We start from the raw sequence: 23,847 nt of genomic DNA on the forward strand, positions 1-23,847 counted from the left end.
GACCGTTTAGGAGCTTTGAGTTGGGTCGCAGACTGAGTCCGCGACCGAGCCTAATCTTGCTCACTGCCGCTGAATCACGCCCCATAAAAAGACAACGTGGACGAGCTGTTAGCGATGCAATTCGTTGTAGATCTGCTAGGGGACTGTTGCACAACATATAGCGCTTGATCAAGCTGTGCCATTATGCTGATAACGTTTATTAAATGGAAATGTCCATAGGCTGAGTGCACGGCTGCCAAAGGTGGTGGCATGGGGGAGGGAAGAAGAGAGACATGCTCTCTTTTAGGCGTGTTCCCATCCATGGACTTGTCCAAGGTCAAATGTATGCCGTCTGCTCCCACTTGAGTAATTAGTCACTTTTCAACAGAGCTCAAGCGTACTCAACAGGCTATTTATAGGAGAACAACTCGACTAGCTATGTATCAATATTAACGAGGGAGTGGCCTGGCTCAACAGTGAAACAATACATCGGCCTTGCACGAACACTGGTCCAACAGAAATACGCCTTGAACCCGATCTTCGAAATTTGGCCAGCTAGTGTAAGAGCAGACACCACTGCAGGCACCGCTCGCCTAAAGACACGGCACAATCGTTCGTCAAGCGCAAACACGCATGCCAATTGAGTAACACTAAATCTACCTGCGCTGTACCATATCCCCAAGTAAATGCGTCGTCTGTGGTGGGTCCTTTCATATGCCTATTATTCTCCTGCACTGTGGACGACCCTTTCCCAGAACCTTCCCACACGAAACCGCAGTACCCTTCCCACTTTACGCGGAGTCTTTCACTAAGGCCTAAACTCTCGCAGACCAAGTGTACCTGCCTCATCACCTCGACCAAGCGATGGTCCTGGGTATAGGGTGCCCAAGGCTATTTTGTCTTCCTGCTCCCAGAGAAACCGACGACTGCAGGGCCGTCAGACAGAAAGGACTGGAAACACAATACCGCCATGTATATGCACCTTGTGGATATATTTCGTATAGAGGTAAGCCCTCTATAGCGCGCCCGTTTGCGCTAGCGCATGCACCAAGTATAAGCAACTTGTCATCGTTTAGGACATTTAAACTGCCGCTTCAACACAGTAAAAGAGCAATGGTGACACAGAAGTTGGAACTTGAACTGGTCCATGTGTAGGGGGCTTGCGGAACGCCTCCGTGTGCTTGAAGGGCTTAAGATAGGCGGACAGCAACAGCTCACAGCTCCCTTTCCTTTGTGTCAACGCACCTCCCAGTATCGGCTTCTGCCTCGGTGGCGTTTAAACCAAAGTCCTCCGTGGTTCCAGCTATGATCCACGCAGCCCTTTCAGTGCCCTGCAGATCCTTCAGCGCCGGCCTTTATTATAATCTCAGGCGCTCTCCTGCCACCTCCGGTTGCTAGTAAACAGATTTTTCCGGTTACGCACTTCCCAGCGAAGCCTAAAATGAGTGCCTGTACACGAAGCTTTATCTCCAAACACAACACGGCGGCATTGGGCATCGCATCCCTCCCGTGTGGCCGCGTTGCATTCGCTAAGTCTACTGCTAGCTCACTGGCATATCCGCGTCCCCAGCACCGGTTTCGATGTCTATTTTTTACGTCAAATGTAGTGTTGGACTGATATTACGATCTTTTTGGCTAGAATGGCGGCTTGCCGATGGCGTTCTCAAGGTAGTCAAATGCTGAAATGTTCCCGTACGTAGTTTAGGTAGAGGCGAAGGAGCGCCGGATGGTGAAACGTACATTTCCTCGTATACCTCATACCATACAGCTTTAGTATATAGCCCATAGGGCATTCAGCTAATTTGGGAGAATAAACACAATATTTTAGTATGTTATTTTGGATACGCTATATTAGATTCGATCAACAAGGCTGATAGAGACATGACATTTATAACTTTGGATAATAGAAACATTATGGTGAGTGGTCTGTAAATGAGGACGTCAAGACAGCAAATATAGAAGACAATACAAGTACCTATTTCTGTCGGCCTAACCAGTCCTTGCGGGGGCTTTTTAGACCATGCATCCGCCTACCTTGTCCTTCATGTGCTGCATCAAATAAGTCAGGTTCCTACTATTACGTTTACCTTTGTAATACTCCAACATTTACAGGCATTTGGTTTAGAGAAATAAATGCTGCGTATTTGCGAGATGTCGCAATAATCACTAAAGTCAAGTCCTTATTTCTGTGTATGTGATATATGCTTATAGCGAAAGACCCCTCGTACTCACGGGAGATGAATTTTTATATATACTTTTTTAATCTTAAGTACGTGTTACCCTCGAAGCGACATATTTAGATGGCTACTATGCAAAGTGTCACTTGATGCCTTATTGTATATATTCGTGTTAATAAGCTAATAATGTGAAGGAGAAGAGAGGTGGATGAGTTTGTATGATACATACTGTCTAGCTGTAAGAAAAATGCTAAGCAGTAAGACAATTAATAAACGTAACCGCACAATTTGAACTGCAGGGTTTACTCAGAAGAGATAGCAGATGTTGATTTCTGCACGAAAATGAAAAAAAAATGGTGCAATAATTCATGGGTCGCGTGTTACATCGAATCTTGTACTGGGGCTTGTTTTACGACAAAGTATTGCATGTCCATCGCTTCAAATAATCATTCATGGTCAGAATCAGAGTGATTATTCAAGTTTAGGTCTTCTCTGCTTTACAAAGAGAATATGAGTATGAAAAGATACACTGTGAACACGGCTCTGTGTATGGTGTCTGTCAGCGAGTACTTTCGCTTAAGTGTCACCCTCCGATGTTCATGTCACATAACATATAGCGCGCATTGTTAAGCATTTCAAACATTTGCTTTGTTTATGATCGGCTACGTAAATCTATCCTGAACCTCCTTTTTTCATGCTGTGGCTTTCAAGTTGTCTCGACATTGAATTACAACCTTCTTGCATGCCAGATATTCAAGCCGGATGCACATAAAACAGCCTTAAGATAGAAGGAGAGATGATTAGGGGTCTTGGTGATGGTATAGTGACGTCGACACGCCCCCCTATACTGCCAAGCGCTAGACACGCTCGTCATCTTGCAGACGCTGCTCGCTTGCTCGTAGCTTGCGATATACGTAGAACCCTGGGCGCGCAATGGCAGCAGATAACGGTCGCTGTCGCAGAGACGAACGGTGCTAGCGTCGATAAGGATTGCCTTCCACGACGTCACAGCTATTGCTGTGGACTGCGTGGGACGCTAACGACTTCTTCCGGCACGTATAAAGCGTCGCTTTGCGGTGTGACAGAATTTGTCGAGGCAGCTTGAAGGATAACAGCAAGGTGCTACAACGCACCGCCGACTCGACCTTAAGAATGGGAGCAACCAGCGCCGCCGCATGCGCGGTGATGCTCGCAATCTGCCTGCCAGCCGTATGTCAAGGTGCGTGAGTTTGCCGTAAACGACTGTTGAGGTTCCGAGATTCGTAGCGCGAACACGGGCTATGTTCTTAATGCGTAGGGGAGGGCAAACGGGCTTCTTTTGGTTGTGTATTGTTCCTTAGCAGTAGCTCCATAGCCACATAGCAATTCACTAAAATTCAACCCTACCTCCTTGTAAGCTTACAGAGAAAGCCGATTTGAGGCCTTGTGTTCAGGCTAAATGTGAGCCTCCTTCGCCTCTAGGAATGCTAAACAGCCGCTGTTGAAATGCTGTCAGATCGGTAACTTACCGTCTTCGTGGCGATGTGTATGAATTTGTTATGCCCTATCCATATTTGCTATGAAGGCTAGAAGACGCGTAAAGTGTGTTACTGAAGCTCGTTGATTTTGCTCTATTTCACTATTCACTTGTTATTGTTTTTTTAAATGCCATCCATAGTGCATAACACTAAACTGTGCGGAGTTTCAATTATGTTATATGCACTTCGGCGGTGGTTTATTCCCATAAATGACGACGTATCTTCTAAAATACTCCTTTTGTTTAAAAGCATAAACTTCATCGTGACACATTCATGTGAAAGGATAATATTGAGTACAACATAATTTCATTTGGTGAAACAGTAAAACTATACAGCTCTGGCGCTGATAAGTTTGTACAGCTCTTTGATAAAGTTGGTATCCTCCTCCGAATGGCAGTGAAACTGGGCGCATGGTAAATAGCTCGAGCAAATACAATAAATTGGCGTTTTTAGACATTCTATACATTTTGACTGCGTGTTAATGAACTAGAGTGTCATGTTAGCTTTACCTGACTACCTGATTCAGGAGTACATGGTTTCAGTAGACTTATTCTTTCTTGTACATAGGTCGGAAAACGTTACCGTATTGTTCGTTCTTGCGAAAATGCCACTGCCAAGCCGAAAAAGTATTTCATTGCAAGAACGAGGTGGTAACATTTTAATTGGGCATATGTAGTCGCAAAATGAATTTTCGAGATCAATACATAAATAAAAGGTAGTTGGGAATGGTGTGAGTGATTCAGAAAACTTGAGTGACTTTTTCGTGAGCTAGGCCAAGTGACGCAAAATTTTTTTCTGAAGGTGATTGTATTTGCTATGAGGCAAACTGGTATTCTATTTTTCTTCATCTTAGGCCAGCAGTACTGGGGTGGCTATGGTTGGAGACCAGTGTGGCAGCCTTCTGTCAGTGCAGTATGTGACCGCGCCTACCCTGTGAATGAGGTAAGTGCGTATTTCCTTCACCAGCAGGTGTGATTCTCGGTCAAATTGCCTGCACAGCTAATAAGTAGGAAGCCCCTCCTTTAGCCTTCTACGAAGTCAGTTTTAGATTAAACTATGGTTAAGGTTTTGCTAAAGAAGTCTGAGTATGTAGTTTATATAGTTTATATAGACAGCCAGTTTTGAGCTGATATCGGTCAATAAACTTTACGCTTTCAACGCCGGTATCGTGCAAGGATATATTTCGCTCAATTTTATTAGCTTCATAGCATCCATCATTCAGAACCGAGCGACCCCAGTGACTGCAAATATGAAGTGCCGATCGTCGCGCTATTTCGTCTACGTGGGAGGTGGGAGGAAACGCACCAGTGGAACAGCACTTGTACTTAACCGGCCTTCTTATGAGTGGTTGTTACTGCAGTTAGGTGTCTTCCCATTGTCAAATGTACAAACAGCGCTAGTATTTATCATAAAAGTGTTGCTCTAGATGAAGTTGCTCTGATAATATGAAATCATTTCTATTTCAAATTTTTCAAGTTAGAAGTACCAAGTGACCCTTCGACGGCGTTAATGTAACATCCTTGTCCCGCTGATAGAACCTTCTTATTGTGACGCTTGATTCCGTTTCAATATAAACACGCCAAGCACCATCCAATGCAGGGTACCAAACTGTATATTTTCATTCCGGTTAACTTCCCCGCCTTTCGCCTCTCATTTATCGCCCTATCCCTGTCTCGATTCCACCTGAAAAATGAAAAAAAAATCGCTTCACGTCTATCTCAATGGTCGCCGGCAACACCGGCTAACACTCCCAGGCTAACCTCGTATACGCCTTCACACCTATCCGTGAGACTATGCTGTATCATGATTGCGCGGTAGCTAGACACTTGAAGCGCAGCTCGCATTATGCGGAAGATGCAAGTTTCACTATGACGTGTGGAAAGCAATAGTGTCGTTCACTTTCAGTTTTCTTCGTTTTATTATATTTATATATAAAGAAACATAACACTTAAATTTCCCTGTTTCCTTGTTATTCAATTGTCGGCAACCTTGTGTGGTTTTTACCGACTAGTTTTACTGCTGTCCCTAAATGACTGCATTACCGGCAATAGTTATAGTACATATGCAATCTTCAAAATTTCCCACCTTTCCTGTCGTATAACTATTTGTCCTGTCGCACACATACTTGTTTTCCATAGTCCTGAGACATTTTCCGAAAATAAGCCACCAATTGCGTGGCACGCTTATTTCGCCAGGCCAGCGCCGTAAGGACAAGCTGCCGGTACCCCTGCCAAGGCTGGCCTGTCCGGTACGGAAACGAGGAAGACGGCACACCATGCCAACTGGTGAGATACGTTTCTTATGCTCCTACAACTCCGGGAAACACACGTCAAACGATGCTGAAAGTATCACAAGTGGCTGCCTCAAAGACCGATGTACGGGTCATCAGCTATCGTCTTTTAGGCGTGAAATGAATGCCGGTTGCTTTACTACCAATTGGAGCTAGTTTGCCAAAGTAAATGGTTAAGTGAAATGAAAGAAAAACTACACTTGTCGGTATTTTCCAAATGCTTGATATGGTCCCCATCTGTTTGCTGGGATAAAAGCGTTATATTCCTAAATCAGATGGCGTTAGAAAATCTTTGTTTCACAAATTACTACACTGCGTTTCCCCGCTCGATGTCGTGATGTTGCATTCATTCACGGCTTTTTTTGTGTTTTAAGTGTACCCATCATCGCATAGTTCTGCAAGAGTGCGACGTTCTAGTTTTTGTTGGCAGCAGTACTCAGGGACACGTTATAGTCTATTTGTTCTTGGCGGCACAGTTCGAAAATATCATTCTGATATGTTATAGCACGTAATATTTTGTTTTCTCATCAATACAGTCCGGGTGGCGACAAGGCTTCTGCTTCAGAGGCCGCTGCCAACGGCAGTACCTGGCGCCAACAGTGCAAAGAGACGAAGACAACAACGTAGAAGGTAATTATTAGATCAGCTTAGAAACTCACCCTAGCATGCTCTAAAAAAAAGACATTTTTGAGGCTAACATGTTTTGCAACGTCCGATCAAGATGGCACGACCACAGCTATAAGGTCGAATTTTTTTTTTGTGGTCCTCATTAAAGAGTAAACTTCGCATGATGGTTAAGGTTGTCAGGCTTTCTTTCCCTAAAAACTACTGTGCACAACACATGAGGAACTTGTGACTTCAAAGAAAAAAGACTGACGTATATAGATAGTGGAAATTACTTCACCAGCGACATACCGTGCAATGAAAGCTTACTTATGAAATTTAAAGCAACGAAATCGTAAAAGATACATTGTGTCACGAATCTACGTCGATTAAGTTATATTGGAAATCGAGTGCGAAAGTTTGCAGAGTCATCAGCAGTGGCCGTAACAAATCAAATAATTTTTTTTGTTAATGCGGCCGAAACAAATTATTTGTGTTCATGACACCTCAGTGTTATGTGTTCTTATGAAGCAGGCAAGCTGCATTTCCGGTCTTTACATGGAGGAACATCTCAATATCGCATTTTGCCAAAGCATACTTGAACGACATGCAACAAGCAGCCCCTATTCAGGTGTTATGATCGTGAAGATAGAGACGCCTATTTGATTGTATTACGAAATAAGTACGGGTTTCACGCAAACGTTTCTTCCTGGTGGTATTGAAGAGGATTGCGCTGCATTGTCAATTTTAAACACAGTGAAGCTCAAGATATTTGGTCCTGAAAATTAAAGTGACAAGGTCATGTCAAGCATAATGCGTTTGCATTGTACAGCTTGCGCTGCATCACTTGCTGTTCTCAGATTTACACACATGTTAGTTTTGGTAGATACGAGGAACGCGAAACAGATTAACTGCATGAAAATTATTTAGCACAGAAGATAGGATGATACGAGGCTTGCTTATAGAAGTAGCTCACATTGCTAAAATTTTTTCCTCATCAACGCAGCCAAAACTACCAGTTATCATTAGTAAACCCGCCGTGGTTGCTCAGTGGCTATGGTGTTGGGCTGCTGAGCACGAGGTCGCGGGATCGAATCCCGGCCACGGCGGCCGCATTTCGATGGGGGCGAAATGCGAAAACACCCGTGTGCTTAGATTTAGGTGCACGTTAAAGAACCCCAGGTGGTGAAAATTTCCGGAGACCTCCACTACGGCGTGCCTCATAATCAGAAAGTGGTTTTGGCACGTAAAACCCCAAATATTATTATTATTATTATCATTAGTAAAGCACACTTTGGTACAGGTATAGGAAAGATGTGTTCTGTCGCATTGCCTAAGATATAAGATAAGCATCCACGGGGTTATAAAAATGACTGTACAAAAAAACTACCTCTTTTCAAGATGAATGCGCGTGCCATTTTTTTCACTTGAACTTAATGAAGGTCGCGATTTTTGCACTGTGATATTAATAAAGGGGTCACCGCACATAGCTCGCTACCGGCAACGCTTGGGTGCTGTTAGGTGACGATGTTGCCGGATGCGTTCAAATTCATTCTAAGCGTCTTCTTGGCGCTTATGGCCCTGTGACGACTTATCCATTGAAAGTTAGGCAAAATAGCATTGACCTTGGGCTCTCTGCAACTCCTCCGTTCAAACTATTTAGGCAGTAGCGGCTAGCGTGGTTGGAGCTGCCGGTACTTGTAAACATCTTACATGCGCTCATTTAGTTTTCGTTCACTTCCTACAAATAGCTTCGCAGCAGTTTCATCCTGTAAACTATGTCTGTCATTTTTTGGGTCATTTCCTTTTTTTTTATACTCAATAAATGACATATAAACCATCAGTTTACTAGAAAACGGTATTACAAATCTGTCGACAGCATGTACGTTTAATTTTTGTACATTATACAGGTCACCTAATCTAAACGTCATTCTCTTCAGCTGTCCTTAATAGTGCCGTATAGATATACTCGAAGTCAAGCCAGCTCGATTATAGGGAAATTTGGCTGCGTAATGAAACATTGTCTCCACTGACTACTTATACTCAGTATTAAACAGCTAGAACTACCTTCTCAGAAAGCAAATGTTTCCTGATGAAAGATTCTGACTTTGTCGGTCGACCGCCTCCCTCAGAATCGACTGTCACAATGTAGGACTTCCACATTGGTTAGCTTTATAAAGACAGCTTTGGCACCTTACTTGCAGTAATGATTTACTTTTACCCACAAACGGTACCCAGCCGGTATTTACACTGGCTAACCTCCCTGTTTTTCCTTTCCCTGTTGTCGCTCTCTCTATTTTTACCCAATACTCTCGAACCTTCCTTCACTCAGCAACCAAGCTCGAAAAAAAATAAATAAAGGTGAATGGCAGCGCCACCCATTAGCCAAACTGATAACTTCGCTTCGATGAGACACCAGCGAAATTTTAGAGAAGCGTAGCGTATTTTTCTGTTCAGGGGCGGTGCAGTGCTCAGCTCAGTAGAGTGAAGGAACAAAAAAGAATCACGAATTGTTTTAGAATACAGGGCGTAAGACATTAAGCTTAGCAGCCTGAATGAAAATGTGGCTTGTCATCATAGCCGTACATTTTTGTATCTCAATTTCTTGTCAGCATCAGCGATTTTTGCGTCAGCGATCAGCGTCAGCGGTCTTCTTGTATTCTTAATTCCGGCAGCGAAAATATAGACTCGAAAGATGAGGTACTCAAAATATTGCGCTTACGTCCCCTGAATTGCGCCCGTGTGCGCAATTCACTGATGCGCTTGTTCTGATTCGTTTGCTCTTACAGGACGCCAAGACCCCGTGCGTTTTCTGATGTGTAGAAACTGGCGGGAAAGAGTAAAGGTGAGTACAGTGCAATGCCACATATATATCTAAATCTGAACGCCTATATAAGCACTTCACAGCAGTGTACTCTTCCAGCAAGCTATTAAGATCGCACCACGTTGATAATCGTATTGACACGCGCACACTGTTTATCATATTTCCTGTAACGGCTCTTTCACCTGCTATCAGCTAATAAGGTTATCGCTTGGTACAAGGCGCGCCCCTGTGTATAGGAACATCTCGATGGTTTCCGCCAATTCCATTTCGCCAAAGCTTGTAATTAAGCTGCATGCTCCACGTGAGTTGTGTTGCACATTTTTGAAGGCATGCGAGTGAGGAACAGCGATTGTGGCACACTCTACTCAGAGTCCTGTGGAAAGAGTCGACGCCACTGACCCCGTAGATATGATTTCGCCAATCGACTCCCGCGGTCGCCTCTGCCATTCTGCTTGCGTCTTTCTATTCTGGGCATAACTTCGCGCAATAACTAAGAAGTTAGTTTTCATGACTCAGAGTGGTACTACTGTCTGGTTTTCTGCCTTGACTACAATGTGACAATATTGCTCATGATAGCTGTTAAGCGAGACTATACTCCACCTCTTTGCGCGAAGCCTCTTTAACAAAAGAGAAAGAAGCATAAAAAAGTAGGTGGGCCTTCACAGGGTGCACCTAGTTCAGTACCTTACAATAGGAGTAGAGGGGAATAATGTCATAGAATGTCATCTGCGGGCTCTAAGCCTATTTAAGGGCTGTAGTGCAGTAAATTGGTCTTTATAAAGTACTGTAGTGCTCTGCTGGTTTCCTCTTTGACGTTAGAATCTACACTCCATACATATCCAGTTCTCCGACTCGTGTAGCGTGCAAAAAGCCTCACAAGAACGCTTCGTACAGACTTTCCGGCATGTTCCATGTGATTGCAACCTACAGAATATTGCAAACAACAGGAGCTTGCACTTCCCATTCACCTCAAGGATTTCAACTAACGTCACAAAATCGAACTAGCGCTACGTGCATGTTGTCATTGCCGTTCTTTTTTAAAGCAAATCATGTGAAAAGAACGTTACTTGCTTCATCATTAACATCAGTGTTTAAACAAGCTTTACGTTCAATTATTGCTGTGAAAGTTGCATTTTAATTTTGATTTGTGCAGATTGGCGGTGTTGTTCGGTCCTGCCAGTTCGTGTGCAAGCAAAGGAGGAACTCTTTCTTGGCAAATGAAGATAACGGAACACCATGCTTGGTAAAAGAAATCATTTTTATCGTCCTTGCGTAAACCTGTCAACACATCCCACATTACCTGGCTTTCTTTTAAATTTGCTAGTAATTAAATAATTTTTAGACATAAGAGTCTGATCTAGTGCATGATGTGGACATCCACCTCTACTAAGACACGCGTGCTCTTAATCCAGGTTTGACTGCAGAAGCGTACGCATTGTGGCTATATGGTTGATTAGTTGAGCCGAAACAGCGCAACATAAGTCGCGGGAAAGGGACCAGCAACCGCGTCGATTCACAACCAAATATTTATTTTTCACGCAGCAAAAACATAGGTACCACACTGCGAGAAAAGCCAGAAAACACATGAATGGAACATTCGTGGAAGAAAAAAGCAGGTAATCGCTCTGATGTAAATGAGTTACCCATTGGAAGGAGTAGCATTGTAGGAAAACGTACACAAGCATCACCACTCTTCTGGATGTGGAAGGCTTCGGATATTAGTCGTTCGCACTCATCATGATAATTTGGCATTATGGCCTAATCTATAAAAAGGGACTCCCAGCCACATTCAGAACAAGGCAATAATAGGTGCCTATTTCTTTCTTGCTTACTGACCCTGTCTGAGTGTTCGTTCATGAGGTCATTCATGCATTCAGCGCCCCACTTGTTTGACATAAAAACGCCCGCAAGAAAGAGGAATTCGGTTAACAGCTTAATAACAGCACTTAATAAAGTGTCTACGATTTCTTTTCGGCAACTTATTTCATCGCCGGTCTCGCTAATAATCTTTTGACACAGACTACGAATGGTATTTAGGGGAGTGAATGACAACCTAACGCCTCTCCTGTTAAGAACCTTCTTCAGATTGTGGGATATATTGTGCGTATACGGAATTACGGCAAACTTTTTCAACCAGGGACTATCAGGTTGGGCGGCTCCCAGATTCTTGATCTTGACATCAACCAGTAGACAATCAGCGTCGTTCGTCGAAAGCTTTAAGGGGCACCCTAACTGATTTAGCCTTTCTACTTGGGATGTGACGCTTGTTGCCACTTGGTGACCACAATACCTGCTAAGGGCTTCTTCGATCCACGCTTTTACAATGTTCCGCTTCAGACGCTGCGAAGACTTCTAGATCCAGAAGCGTGGCAATGCTTTTGTGTTTCTTCAATTTCACTTCTTCAGAAGGGATTGTCATTCTTATCGTAGGGGGTCACATCTTCACTTACATACATGCTCCTTTCACGTATTTTCTGGTTCTCGTTTCAACGTAGTGCTTACCTAAGCTTCATGAAAGAATACATATTTGGTTGTTAGTTGTTAGTTTGGGCGGTTTTGAAACTACCCAAGCTTGTATAGATTGAGCACGATATCTAGTAACCCGCCTGCCATTCCAGCAGCTCAGGTAAACCGCGGTGCTCTTAATAAGCGCTGACCTTAATGGAAGGGAGGCTGGCACACCACAAACGCTCATTTACAACTATAGTTTATTCTCAACAGAGAACATATTACTACAAATTAACGGTACCGGCTTGTCTTCACGATTCCTCCAACTGGTTCACAAACCGCTATACGATTTTATTTCCCCGAAGCGCAACACCAATAGAAGATATGAAAATCAGCTTGAACGGGAGCTCAAACCTACTCGTAATTTTTTGGTATCGACGGACCGCCAGCCGCAAAAATATGGCTGCTTTAGGGGCGTATTTGCTCTTTCTTAGCATATATTCACTTATGTGCACGCGAAGCGGCACTAGACGAACAAGTACCTGCAACTCAGCAGCGCCAGATACCAGAGTGTTGAAATTGCTACTGCAAGTCATTGCTTTCACACTGTGTTTTCCCTGCCAATAGTTCATTTATATATTTCTCCTTACCATCCTTTGCGGCAACACGCAGGCATGGGGAGGAAGTGTTGGCTATTGCGACCAAGGCATGTGCAAGGCCGCTGAACCTACCGCGGCACCGACGGCAGCACAAACACCGTCTACAGAGCAATCGACAACACCACAGCTTCCAGTCGCTTCTTCCGCAGCTCCCGCGGTACCGGCGGTTACGGCACAAGCAACCGAAGATGATGCTGCTCTAGTGCAAACCAGCGAACCCACAGCAGCAGTGACTGCAGCTTCTACACAAGCACCGGCGACGGCTGCTCCCGCGGCCAGGCCACCTTGGCGACCAGGTGTGTCTTCTCTGCGATGTGTTAACGCGCGCCTGCACAATAAAATTAGGGGTAACTTTAAATGTCATAATTCCCGAGGCTTGTTTTTCAATGAAGTTAGTTCGAAGCAGCCGAATAAACATCGGCAAACGTGACGTCTGCAAAAGCTCTAGCTATATTTACTTCCTCGAGAGCATTCAGTTCATCAGTGCATTCTGGCCTCAGATACGTACCTGAACCTTGCAGCAGTCATTGTCCAGAAATGCAAAGTTATAATTAAATGGTATTACCGTAACCTACCATAGCTTTTGTCACCTAGTTACAGTAAACATAAGTTTCTGGCCCATTAAGGGCAAGGTTGAACATACGGTCAAAATACGGTTTAGGAACGTCTTGGTGATTCGTTTCTGTCAATTTGGCACTACAAGAAACCCGCGCTGCTGGTCATTTCTCTGCTGTCGCAAATGTCAGGTATTTGGTATTTCAAAACAAAAACAGCCTTGGAGAGATGGTATGAAGGAAGATGCGGAGGAATATATGTACTGACGGCAAGGTGCTTTGAGACTCGGACAGCCGCTAACGTAACGAACACATAGGATGACACTGGTAAACTCTTGCCTCTGCACTCGTATTTCTGGTGCTAAAGGTGCTAATGATAACTTTAGGGCACATCTTGTAAGTTCCGAATTTTCGGTAACATTTAGGAATTTGGGCATCTTCTGCGATATTACTAATGTTATGTCACGTTTTACGAAGGATAAATTCATGTCATGAAAAATGTTTTAAAGCTCTAAAAAGGTACGTTGGTGCGAGTTTCCAAAACGTTAGCGTAAAAAGAAATTGTGATGGTTCTTGCACCGCCTCCTGTGGCCGCGAAATATGCAACATACAATATAGCTACTTAATTCGTTCGTACAAGGTTACTGAGAAAATTTTCTTAAATAGGCAAATTCAGTGTCAGGAAAGTCACTTAAAAATCACTGTGACCAAAAAACAATGTTTCTCTTGTCAGTCTCTGCTGCCACAAATTTGCTACGATGAATCTGCAAAGAGGTGCGTATGTATGTCACATAAGGTGTACGCCCAGCGCAAAGTCTATCAAAAGGCGCGCAACTGCCCCCACGCCTTCGACATGTCTACGAATATTCAAATTTACAAGTTGGTAGGTATGTGCACGCCACAGAAAGTACGTGCTCAGATTAAAGTTCTTTAAGATGTGTGCTAGCCCTTTACTTTGGTTTGCGGGATTTTTAGGAATCTTTAAGTTTAAGAGATGGCATGAAGGAAGATGCGGAGGAATATGTGTACTGACGGCAGGGTGCTTTGAGACTCGGACAGCCGCTAACGTAACGAACACATAGGATGACACTGGTAAACTCTTGCCTCTGCACTCGTATTTCTGGTGCTAAAGGTGCTCGTTAGTATAGTTAAGGAGTTCTTAAAATTCTTCGGGTCATCATCAGCGGCGTGTCGAATGCAACTATTCCAACACCCTGCCACTTGACAGTGCCGCTTAGGAAATAACCATAGTAGTTACATATTCCTGAGCGACTTTGTGGCCTCTTGTATAACAATGTCCTTTCCTCTGCAGGTTTCGTCGGTGTGAAGTGTGACAGGGCTTACCCGGCTAGAGTGGTAAGTGGGATTGATACTCAAAAATTACCAATGTTTCCAAGTTTTAAAATTGTAACGAATGGTAAATGCTTGGTATGGATGGAACATTCCCCTCTGGCGACTGTAAACATTTGCAGCGATAGAAAATTGGAACTGTTCCAGGGCCGAAGAGGAATCACTTGTGGCATTCTATTTATGGTCAGTGATGCAGCGCGATTCATTGACCTAGAAAGTGCACAATGCAACATTAAGCGCTTTTCGGGTAATGCTCCTGGCGCATGGCCATCAATTCCGTGGACTCTGCCATTTCAGATGCATGCCTGTAAACATGGAACGGGTACATTCGCGAACAAAGTTTTTGTTACTTTTTCAATGACATTAAAGAAAGCAGAGGTTTGGTTCCTTACATGTTTTAATGACCAAAAGTGTACTGAAGGAAAGATCAGCAATTTTGTACATCATAATAAAATTATCAGTACAAATTTAAGGAATCTATAGGAAATGCTAATTTTTGTCCAATAAAGTATGTTAATGTACGTGTCGTAAACGCGAAATTATCCTTAAAAACAAATACAATGTTTTTTTTCTCTTATTTACTAGAGCAATGGACATGTGGCTAAGTGCCGCTTTCTCTGTCGAGGCTACCCTTCCTTCGGCATTGGCTTTGAAGAGGATGGAACACCATGCTGGGTAAGGCAAGCTTCATTTTTTTAGATGCGCCATGAGACAAGGCGACTACAAATGAAGTTAGCAATCTCATCGGCAAATTTTGACGCCAAAATGCCCATTCAGTATTCGAATGCCAGTCAATGCTTCAGGTGACTTTCCCAAACACCAGTGCGAAATCAAATTCTTCCTTTATCAATAATGTGTTCTAGGTATTCCAGATCTTATTTGTTAGACAAATTGGTTCGGCTGCTTTCGAGAGTTATCTTTTGATTGTTTAGCGACAATCTTTATCTCACTGTACTGCTAGCCCTCGAGATATATTCTGGGGAAATAAAATGCCTCTAGTTGCTTTCGCAGTGCTACTATGCAAAAGGCATCAACTGTCACTAGTGACAAAATAACGTCACTCATAAAAAAAAACTGAATTGACTTCCCAGAGGATTTTGACAAGGTTAGATTGTTTTGCGGCTCATACAGCGTACCTTCGTTGACTGGAGCACACTTGATCGTTTAGCGTTTACCCGCGGAAGCGTAATTAAGACGCACGTACTAGTAAGTAACTGACATATTACAACCAGTTGGTTTTTGTTAATCTGTGCCTAGCGCGAAGTACGCAAGCTCTTTTAAACACAGCCGCTGTCGGAATGCGGACCTTGAGCAGATCGCCTTCCCGAAAACAAAGCCTTGTCCTTGTGCACAGTACTATAACTAGCAGCAACAAATAGAAGCACAAAAATATTCGCATACAGCCACTACAGGCTGAGGAATTTGTTTAAATGTAGCACAAGCGACACACCGCAAGGCATGAGGGCACCCTAGTAGAACGCCGCGTGCCGCGGAGATATGCGGCAGTACAAGCAAGTGAGCAAAGGATACTCCAGCTCGAGTATTCACTGCTACATGCCGTTTATTTCAGCAGATCATGCCATGCCAGAGGTATGTGGTCATTTTACAAAAAAGAAACGAAACCATTACCGTGCTACGCAGAATATGTGCAGGTCTGAAATGTGTAAACTGCGACGAAGTTTTTATTAGTTTTTTTGTTTTATCGTGGTTGTGCATGGGCGACAGATTTCAGCTGTAAAGGACAAATGACAATGAATAAGCACATGCGAGGTGCCATCAGCAATTCGTCTCAACAATGAGACTTCGCAGAAAACAAATGAAAGAGAGTGTGCACTTGTGAAGGCAAGGGTACAGGAGAGAGCGCCCGCAATTGAGTGCTTCCACTCTTGCGTCTGGTACGGCAAATCATGACGATTTTCGCATTTATATGGCGCTGATATCCTGTGTGGTGTAAAGGCCACCGATATTCTAAACAGTAGGGACAACTGGTGGCAGAATCTCGTGGTTTGTTGCAAGAGAAAAAAATATATGTTCTCGACCCGATCCAGGAGTTTGGTGACCTAAAGCCGTTCCCCCCTTTCCATTTCCTTTCGCACAAACAAATTTAGAAGAACACGGCAACTGCGATATTTGTTATTGTTATACAAAGCCGTAACATTCGAAAGGGCACGCGCTGGTGCAAAGACGAGCCGCGGTTGAGAACCAAAAACTGCGCGGGAGGCATGTGTCTTCTACCAGGTGATGGTGACCGAAACCAGGGTGTGCGTTGAAGTGGCCTTCCAATCACGTTCCTCGGTGGCGAGATCAAAGCCTGTCGGTACACTTAGAAGATCCAGGGCTTTCATTGTCATACACGCTCTCGAAATATTTGTTATCAGGAATGCTGTACGTTGAAAATAAAAAAAAATGAAACAAGAATATTGAAATGCAGGGTAACGTTATATGCGCTCGCACTCGATTTTAGGAAATCCTACGCAATAAAATTGAGCGACTTGCGCAATTTTCTGCTCTGCCGCCATTTCAGCCGACATACTTACTTATGAATCGTTAGGCGATATCTCACTACGTATGCACTTCTCGAAAATTTCCAGTAGCCCGTTTCTCAAAGTTTGGGCATGTGTACACTTTTTTTTGATACACTTGCCTATTTCAAAAGTTATATTCCGGCCTAGATATAGTGCGGAACGTAATAAATAAGAAATCCTTCGCAATATCGAAAAATGAAAATGATAACTTTGGGGCACATCTTGTAAGTTCCGAATTTTCGGTAACATTTAGGAATTTGGGCATCTTCTGCGATATTACTAATGTTATGTCACGTTTTACGAAGGATAAATTCATTTCGTGAAAAATGTTTTAAAGCTCTAAAAAGGTACGTTGGTGCGAGTTTCCAAAAAGTTAGCGTAAAAAGAAATTGTGATGGTACTTGCACCGCCTCCTGTGGCCGCGAAATATGCAACATACAATATAGCTACTTAATTCATTCGTACAAGTTTACTGAGAAAATTTTCTTAAATAGGCAAATTCAGTGTCAGGAAAGTCACTTAAAAATCACTGTGACCAAAAAACAATGTTTCTCTTGTCAGTCTCTGCTGCCACAAATTTGCTACGATGAATCTGCAAAGAGGTGCGTATGTATGTCACATAAGGTGTACGCCCAGCGCAAAGTCTATCAAAAGGCGCGCAACTGCCCCCACGCCTTCGACATGTCTACGAATATTCAAATTTACAAGTTGGTAGGTATGTGCACGCCACAGAAATTACGTGCTCAGATTAAAGTTCTTTAAGATGTGTGCTAGCCCTTTACTCTGGTTTGCGGGATTTTTAGGAATCTTTAAGTTCGCAGGATGGCAGGTTTGCTTTCAGGTGTGCGAATATGCATTTTCTTAATTCCAGCACGTTCATATTGTTTACCAATAACGAATAATTGGGCTTCATTTATTCATCATATATTTTGCCTTCCGCATTTGTGTCGTTCTAGGAGGGCTTCTCATGTGCGATATTAAAAAGTTGTCACCCGTACCACTACATTTACTAGTACATGCATCAATCCCAAGCAGAACTTAGAATGGTATCACATTGTAATGACGATGAAGAAGACAGTCACAAAACTGTGAAGGACGAAACTAACTTTTATTGGGCGAACCTGTGACCTCAAAAGCAAGCTACACTCAAAGCACAATGAGAATGGTGAACGGAGTCAGTGATTCTTGAAATATGATCGGTGGGTCTGCGGGACAAGTGCGCTGGCTCTTATACATGATATATATTTTTGCGAGGAAGTAACAAAGATTCAGTTAGCACTGCATCAACTCTCTAAAATATTTGGCTTGATATTAACCATCATTTTAGGTGGAACATTCCACGTTCACGACATATTGAGATGAGCTAAAGTTTTACTGGTTATTTATTTCGTCATAGTGGCTAATAAAGTAAACGTCAATTTTTTGACATTTGCAGAGAAAGAAGACTCTAGAAGGCGTGTGCTTTGACGGCAAGTGCAAGCCCGTTATTCTTACCACAGCAGCAACAACACTACAGCAAGATAGTACTACTACCGTCCCTACAACCACAAATGGAGACGCCGTTACTGCCCCTGAAGCAGGGGAACAACCTACAACTCAGCAGGCAGCAGACACGGAAGGTGTAGAAACCCTATCACCATCCACAACCAGTGCAGTTCAAGAAGGTGGTTACACGAACGCTGACCAGGGCACCTCAGTGAGTGCAACTGAAAGCACTACTGTGAATTCAGAGTTTGTGACAACCGAACAGCAGGCAAGCTCCTCTGATGAGGAGGCCACAACAGCGAACTCAGCACTAGGAGCAGATGATGAAGCCCGCACCGAAAATAACGTGAGCGAACCAGCATCAACTGCGGAGACAGCAGTATATGGAACCACTGAGAACAACAGAGGTCACTCGGTAGAGGAAGTGACGATTACTCAGGACCAGACAACCACTGATTCGTTGCCTAAAGGCACGGCTGCACCAGAAGATGCAACATATTTTGCAGGAACTGAGCATGCTGGAACACCGCCAGGCGCTGAAGTGACAACGCAAAGTGAAATAGAAGGTGAAGGAGAGCAACAGACCACTGCAGCTGGACAAATTACCGGTGAGGACGAGGAAGGGTCTGGTAACATCGAAGAACTGTCTACATCCAAAATCGCCGGTGACGAAGCGACAATTACACCGAGCAGTAGTACTGAGGAAACTGTAACTGTAGCTTCAGCAACTGATGCCGTCACTGTACACCTGTCTACTCAGTCAGCATCAGAAGGTAGCGCTGACGACGACGTTAAATCGGAAACAGAAGACCCACAGACAAGTCAGCCGTCCATCACGACCACAGGTTTGCAAGCTGCTTCAGAAGGAGGCGTTGATGCTGACGATGCAAGTTCACCCACCGAGACGGAGCTTAAGACAGAAAGCTCGACGTCAGCCGTAACTGAAGGTGTTTTAGAAGAAGTTACTAAGACACACCATCCTGAGAAAGAAGTCACAGTTGACGTAACGGAAGCCACTAAGGAAAGTCCTAGTACTACTCCAACTAACGAAGATGAAGATGGAGATCGCGCAGTGACAGAAGTTGTGTCTAGCCAACCAGCTGACGTAGAACATGCAACAGTGACTTCGCATGCCGTAATTTCTGGTATTCAACAGGAAGTGGCTGAAGGCGTGACTTTGGCAACCACAAGCGGGGCCACGGAAGCAACTACAGTTGTGGAGGAAACAGCGACTGCGAAAATTGTGACAGCTGTCACTCGCGAAGAAATCGTCCGTCCCGTAGGGCCAGATGCTGACCAGTCAGACGATACTGTGGTTGACTCGACTCATAGTACCTACGTGGAAACACTGCCCGTATCACAACTCAACGAAACGGTTGCATCTACCACAGCAGAATCCGTGGTTTCAGTGTCCAGCGATAATCCTGGCGTAGCTCCAGACGAAACGAATACAGGAGTCGCAGCTAGCTCTACAGATAGTGTCCTTGTCAGTGAACCTGAAGTTGTGGCCACAACGGCTTTAGGCGTTGAAGCAGCCCAACCAGAAGAGATTGTGACTGAATCACCCGAAACTAAAGCAGCTCCAGTTAGTGATGATACCACTGAAGGAACGACGGTCGAGGACGAATCAGCAACTGTCAAAATTATCACAACTATTACTCAAAAGGAGATCACTCGGCCGATAGACGGAGACGCTAGCCAACCTGAAGGAACTTCAGTCGAGACGAAGCGAACCACATCCGTGGAGACATTGCCTCTTTCAGAGGTTGACAAAACAAGTGCATCTGATCCCAGAGGTTCTGTCGTGACTGAATCCAGCGAAAGCGTAAGTGGTAACCCGGACCACGCGGGCGCAGCTGTCCCGATATCGGATGACCCTACAGCTAGTGCGACAAGTTCCGCCGAAGAAGCGTCTCAGGCTCTGCAGGATGCCACTGAAGTAAGCTCTGTTGCCGTTGCAAATGAAGCCTATGAGGCCACGACTGCTGCTGCTGAGTCAGCCACTGTAAAGGTTATAACTACTATTACTCACAAGGAAATTGTTCGTCCAATTGGGTCGAACGACTCTCAGTCTGACGCCAATGTGGTTGACTACTCGAAAACCTCATCTGTGGAGACATTGCCCGCATCGCAATTCGAGGGAGCTAACAAGTCTAGCCAGGCGCAATCAGAAGTTCCCTCTCCCAGTGAGACCAGCGTTCAATCCAACGAAGACGCGGCAGCCAGTGACTCCGTAAGCAGCCGACCATCGATAGTCATTACTGATTTCGTACAAAAAACAGCGTCTTCTTCAAAGGACTCCGTTACGGCACCTAGCACAGAGGAGCAGGCTACCACCTTGCTCTAAATTACCAGTACACTGAGCTATGAGTCTGAAAATCTCACGTAAGGGCCATTTGGAATCGGTGCTACATTGGAGGTACACCAAGACTAAAACCATTCCCTACGCACCCATCGGGAACTTGCAGCAAAATCAATTGCGTTTAGTGTCGTTGTTTGTGTACACTGAATAAAAGCTCAAGCCTATTTGTTTCGTAAAAATGCGTGACTGGAATAAAGGTCTGAATGGTAATAATTCCATGTGCCTCACTTGTTGAATAATGAACAACGAATCCAAGAGGTAGGTCAGACATGGTTTCCAACGTCATATTCAAAGTACGCGCATGGTCTGCTCATTCATAGCACGGTCTGCTCGTGTTTGACGAAGAAATTTCACACTCAAGCAGGCTTCTGCAAAACAAGCCTACCTATGCATTATGTTGGTCAGTTTCTCGGCATCGACAAAGGCTTCCTCACTCCAGCGTGTTGAGAGCCAGTTTATGCGGTAATCGCGCCAGAGGTGTTCATGTTTGGTTGTCTGCGCTTGACGCCGTGCTTGGTAATTCAGTTAGCATACCAACCTTTACAAGTTTATACGGGAGTTAAACCTGATATTCCTATTTCCTCCAGCTGACCAGCAATGCGCTATCGCAATCGATGCTTCGCCTTTCGGGCAAAACTGTGACCTATTTGGTTTTACACTGTAACCTGGTTCGTTGTATCTTTTGACGGAACAACTTCTTCTAAAGCAGTCAACGGGGCTCGTTCGTAGATGTTCATAATTGTATTGCGCTTAGTTTTAAATTGCCGGAAGAACTAAAGAATGAACATTTAAGAACAAGAAGTTTCTGCCACGTACGTCCACTTTCTCTTCCTGCATGCTCCCTCTTTAGTATTTCCGCCAGTGTAACACTAAGCCCGATACAATCAGGTACAATTTTACTTCAGTAAAAGGGCGTTTTGAATACGGGGATGTCTGTGGGGAGTTGAAATATTTACTTCGTTATATCCGTCGTTTATTTATAACCCACCTTATCAGAACGATGTTGAAGTGTACATTGAACAGAGACCTGCATGACATTTCTCATGTGAGCCGGTGGGCACCCACACAGGCGTAGACATAGCGTCCGCAGTCAGCCGACTCTTTGTCTGCGCCTTGCCCACAGCTAGAGCCAGCCGCTTAGTTCACACCACTTGAAGTATGGCAAATTCTTCATTTGCGTTCTGAGTGCTTCGTAGAAACTCACTGCCACTGCGCCATTTGGATAAGCCGCGTGTGCTTTTTAGTGTTAGAAACGTCTTGTGACGCGTTCAATATATTCCTGACCTAACTTTCTCTGCCACCTTAGGCTTTCAGCCATTCAGCATATCAGTCGTACGTTTCTTCAAAGCGCCGACAACGCAGATAGATGTTTCTCTGTACACACCAACAGTTTTCAAAGTATCATATGATAGAATGACTGAGGGAAAAGCCGCTTTTATATTATCGATCGGTAGCATAATAGAAAGTTGGCATTACAGAAGCATTTGACAATGTTCACATTGTGGGCTGCTTAAGGTTGCATGTTAGGGATTTCGTGAAATATACGCTTCCTCTAGGCTAAGATCATCATTGTCACCGCTATGTCTGGCCAGTATTTCCAAGATAGGAAAGGTGGAAGCCTTGTTCCGCAAACCTTTATGACAAAGAAATAACCAACACATTTGGTGGCTAATAGATCGCTACAATATATGTGGCATTAGCGAATCGACAAAGGCGAAAGAAAAATATTCGTGAAAATATGTGTGTCAAAAAAACTTCGATAGCTTATACAAACTTTCGTCCGTTTGCTGCGGAAGTTTTCGTGGGATGGAAACCGCCAAATAGCATTTGTTCAATATAATAACATTGTAATATGGCTTACTTACGTGACAGCAGTTGCGCTAGTGTAATTCGATGTAAAGTCAGTGCCAGCCTTCAGGAGCACAATAATTTGCACATGCAGGCGGGACTCTAACTACACATCGCTGAAGAATAAAACAGCTTGCATAACTTTCAGAAGCAATATGTTTGACAGAGGAAATCGTTCCAGTATAATAAGAAGGTACGCCGATGATAGGAGGAGCAAAGGTTTTGCAAGCACATGGTCAATAGGTCCCCATGCGACAAGTTGTATATCTTACAGGTGCACGCAGTTGTGGCGAGTGAAACGGTCTCTAAAAGCACAGCAGAATCGATGTAGATAATTATTTGTTCGCGTGTGTGCTTCTGGATTATTGGCATTCGTATTCCTTCACTTCTCTTGAGGATATTGCTTGCACCATTTACGCTGCTGTGCCGTATAAGAACACGTTTTTGGGCATAAAAGGTTGCCCACTGACAAAAAAGCAGCACAAAGATCCCATTAATTGTGCTGATCGGGCCACGGGCTCTCTAGGTTGGTCTGCTTGGGCGCAATAGGGCCGAGTACACTTGCAAGCTTGCACATTGGCTTTTCAAGAGCAGCGCACTGCTATTCGTCACTAGTAGCATCACTAGCGTCTTGGCTGATCTCAAGGGCAGTGCACTGCTGTTGAGATCAGTGCACCCGACAAAAGGCATGAGATTGAAACTTAACACATAAGGCGTTACATTAAAGAATGCTCTCACTTCCTTAATTCAATTCACTAAATATTTCGAAGTGTGTGAGAACACGCACTCGAAGAATTTGATCGGTTACATAAAGTTTATTTACAAAATTCTTTATGTAGGAGTTGCCCATTGGATCCATTATGGAAGAAGTGTCGCCGAATCACTGAGTTAGGCACATGGTAAACATTTTGTTTACGAGCTCATTAATGCTCTTGATGAATAGAATGGTACGCTGAGCTATTCACAATGCATGTTGGATAATGTATGCACTGCTGAATAACTAGATCACATTTTCTCATCACACACACACACGAACATAGAATATACACACGAAAATAGATCACACACGAAAATACAATACAAGTGCAGACGTGAATATTATATTGACTAACCATGTCCGCTTTTTCCCGCCTAATCTCAGATGGTCGGCTCAGTGCTTTTTATTATTTACCAATAAAAACATCGTTTTCCATCAATATAAGCAGGTATACATCATGACGAACATC

The 23,847-nt window shown here is 43.9% G+C and overlaps 1 protein-coding gene across 1 annotated transcript; it reads left to right on the forward strand.

Annotated features, from left to right (window-relative positions):
* Nucleotides 1-3,218: 3,218 nt before the first annotated feature.
* On the forward strand, nucleotides 3,219-20,986 carry LOC135913104 (mucin-22-like). The gene is made up of 10 exons (XM_065445765.1): nucleotides 3,219-3,375; nucleotides 4,527-4,615; nucleotides 5,869-5,958; nucleotides 6,500-6,593; nucleotides 9,356-9,411; nucleotides 10,544-10,633; nucleotides 12,511-12,793; nucleotides 14,364-14,407; nucleotides 14,987-15,076; nucleotides 18,362-20,986. Exons 1-10 carry the CDS (start codon nucleotides 3,309-3,311, stop codon nucleotides 20,756-20,758), a joined length of 3,300 nt encoding a protein of 1,099 aa, XP_065301837.1. The 5' UTR covers nucleotides 3,219-3,308; the 3' UTR covers nucleotides 20,759-20,986.
* The last annotated feature ends 2,861 nt before the right edge of the window (nucleotides 20,987-23,847 follow it).

This window comes from Dermacentor albipictus, chromosome 2 (assembly GCF_038994185.2).
Source record: "Dermacentor albipictus isolate Rhodes 1998 colony chromosome 2, USDA_Dalb.pri_finalv2, whole genome shotgun sequence".
NCBI classification, from domain to species: domain Eukaryota; kingdom Metazoa; phylum Arthropoda; class Arachnida; order Ixodida; family Ixodidae; genus Dermacentor; species Dermacentor albipictus.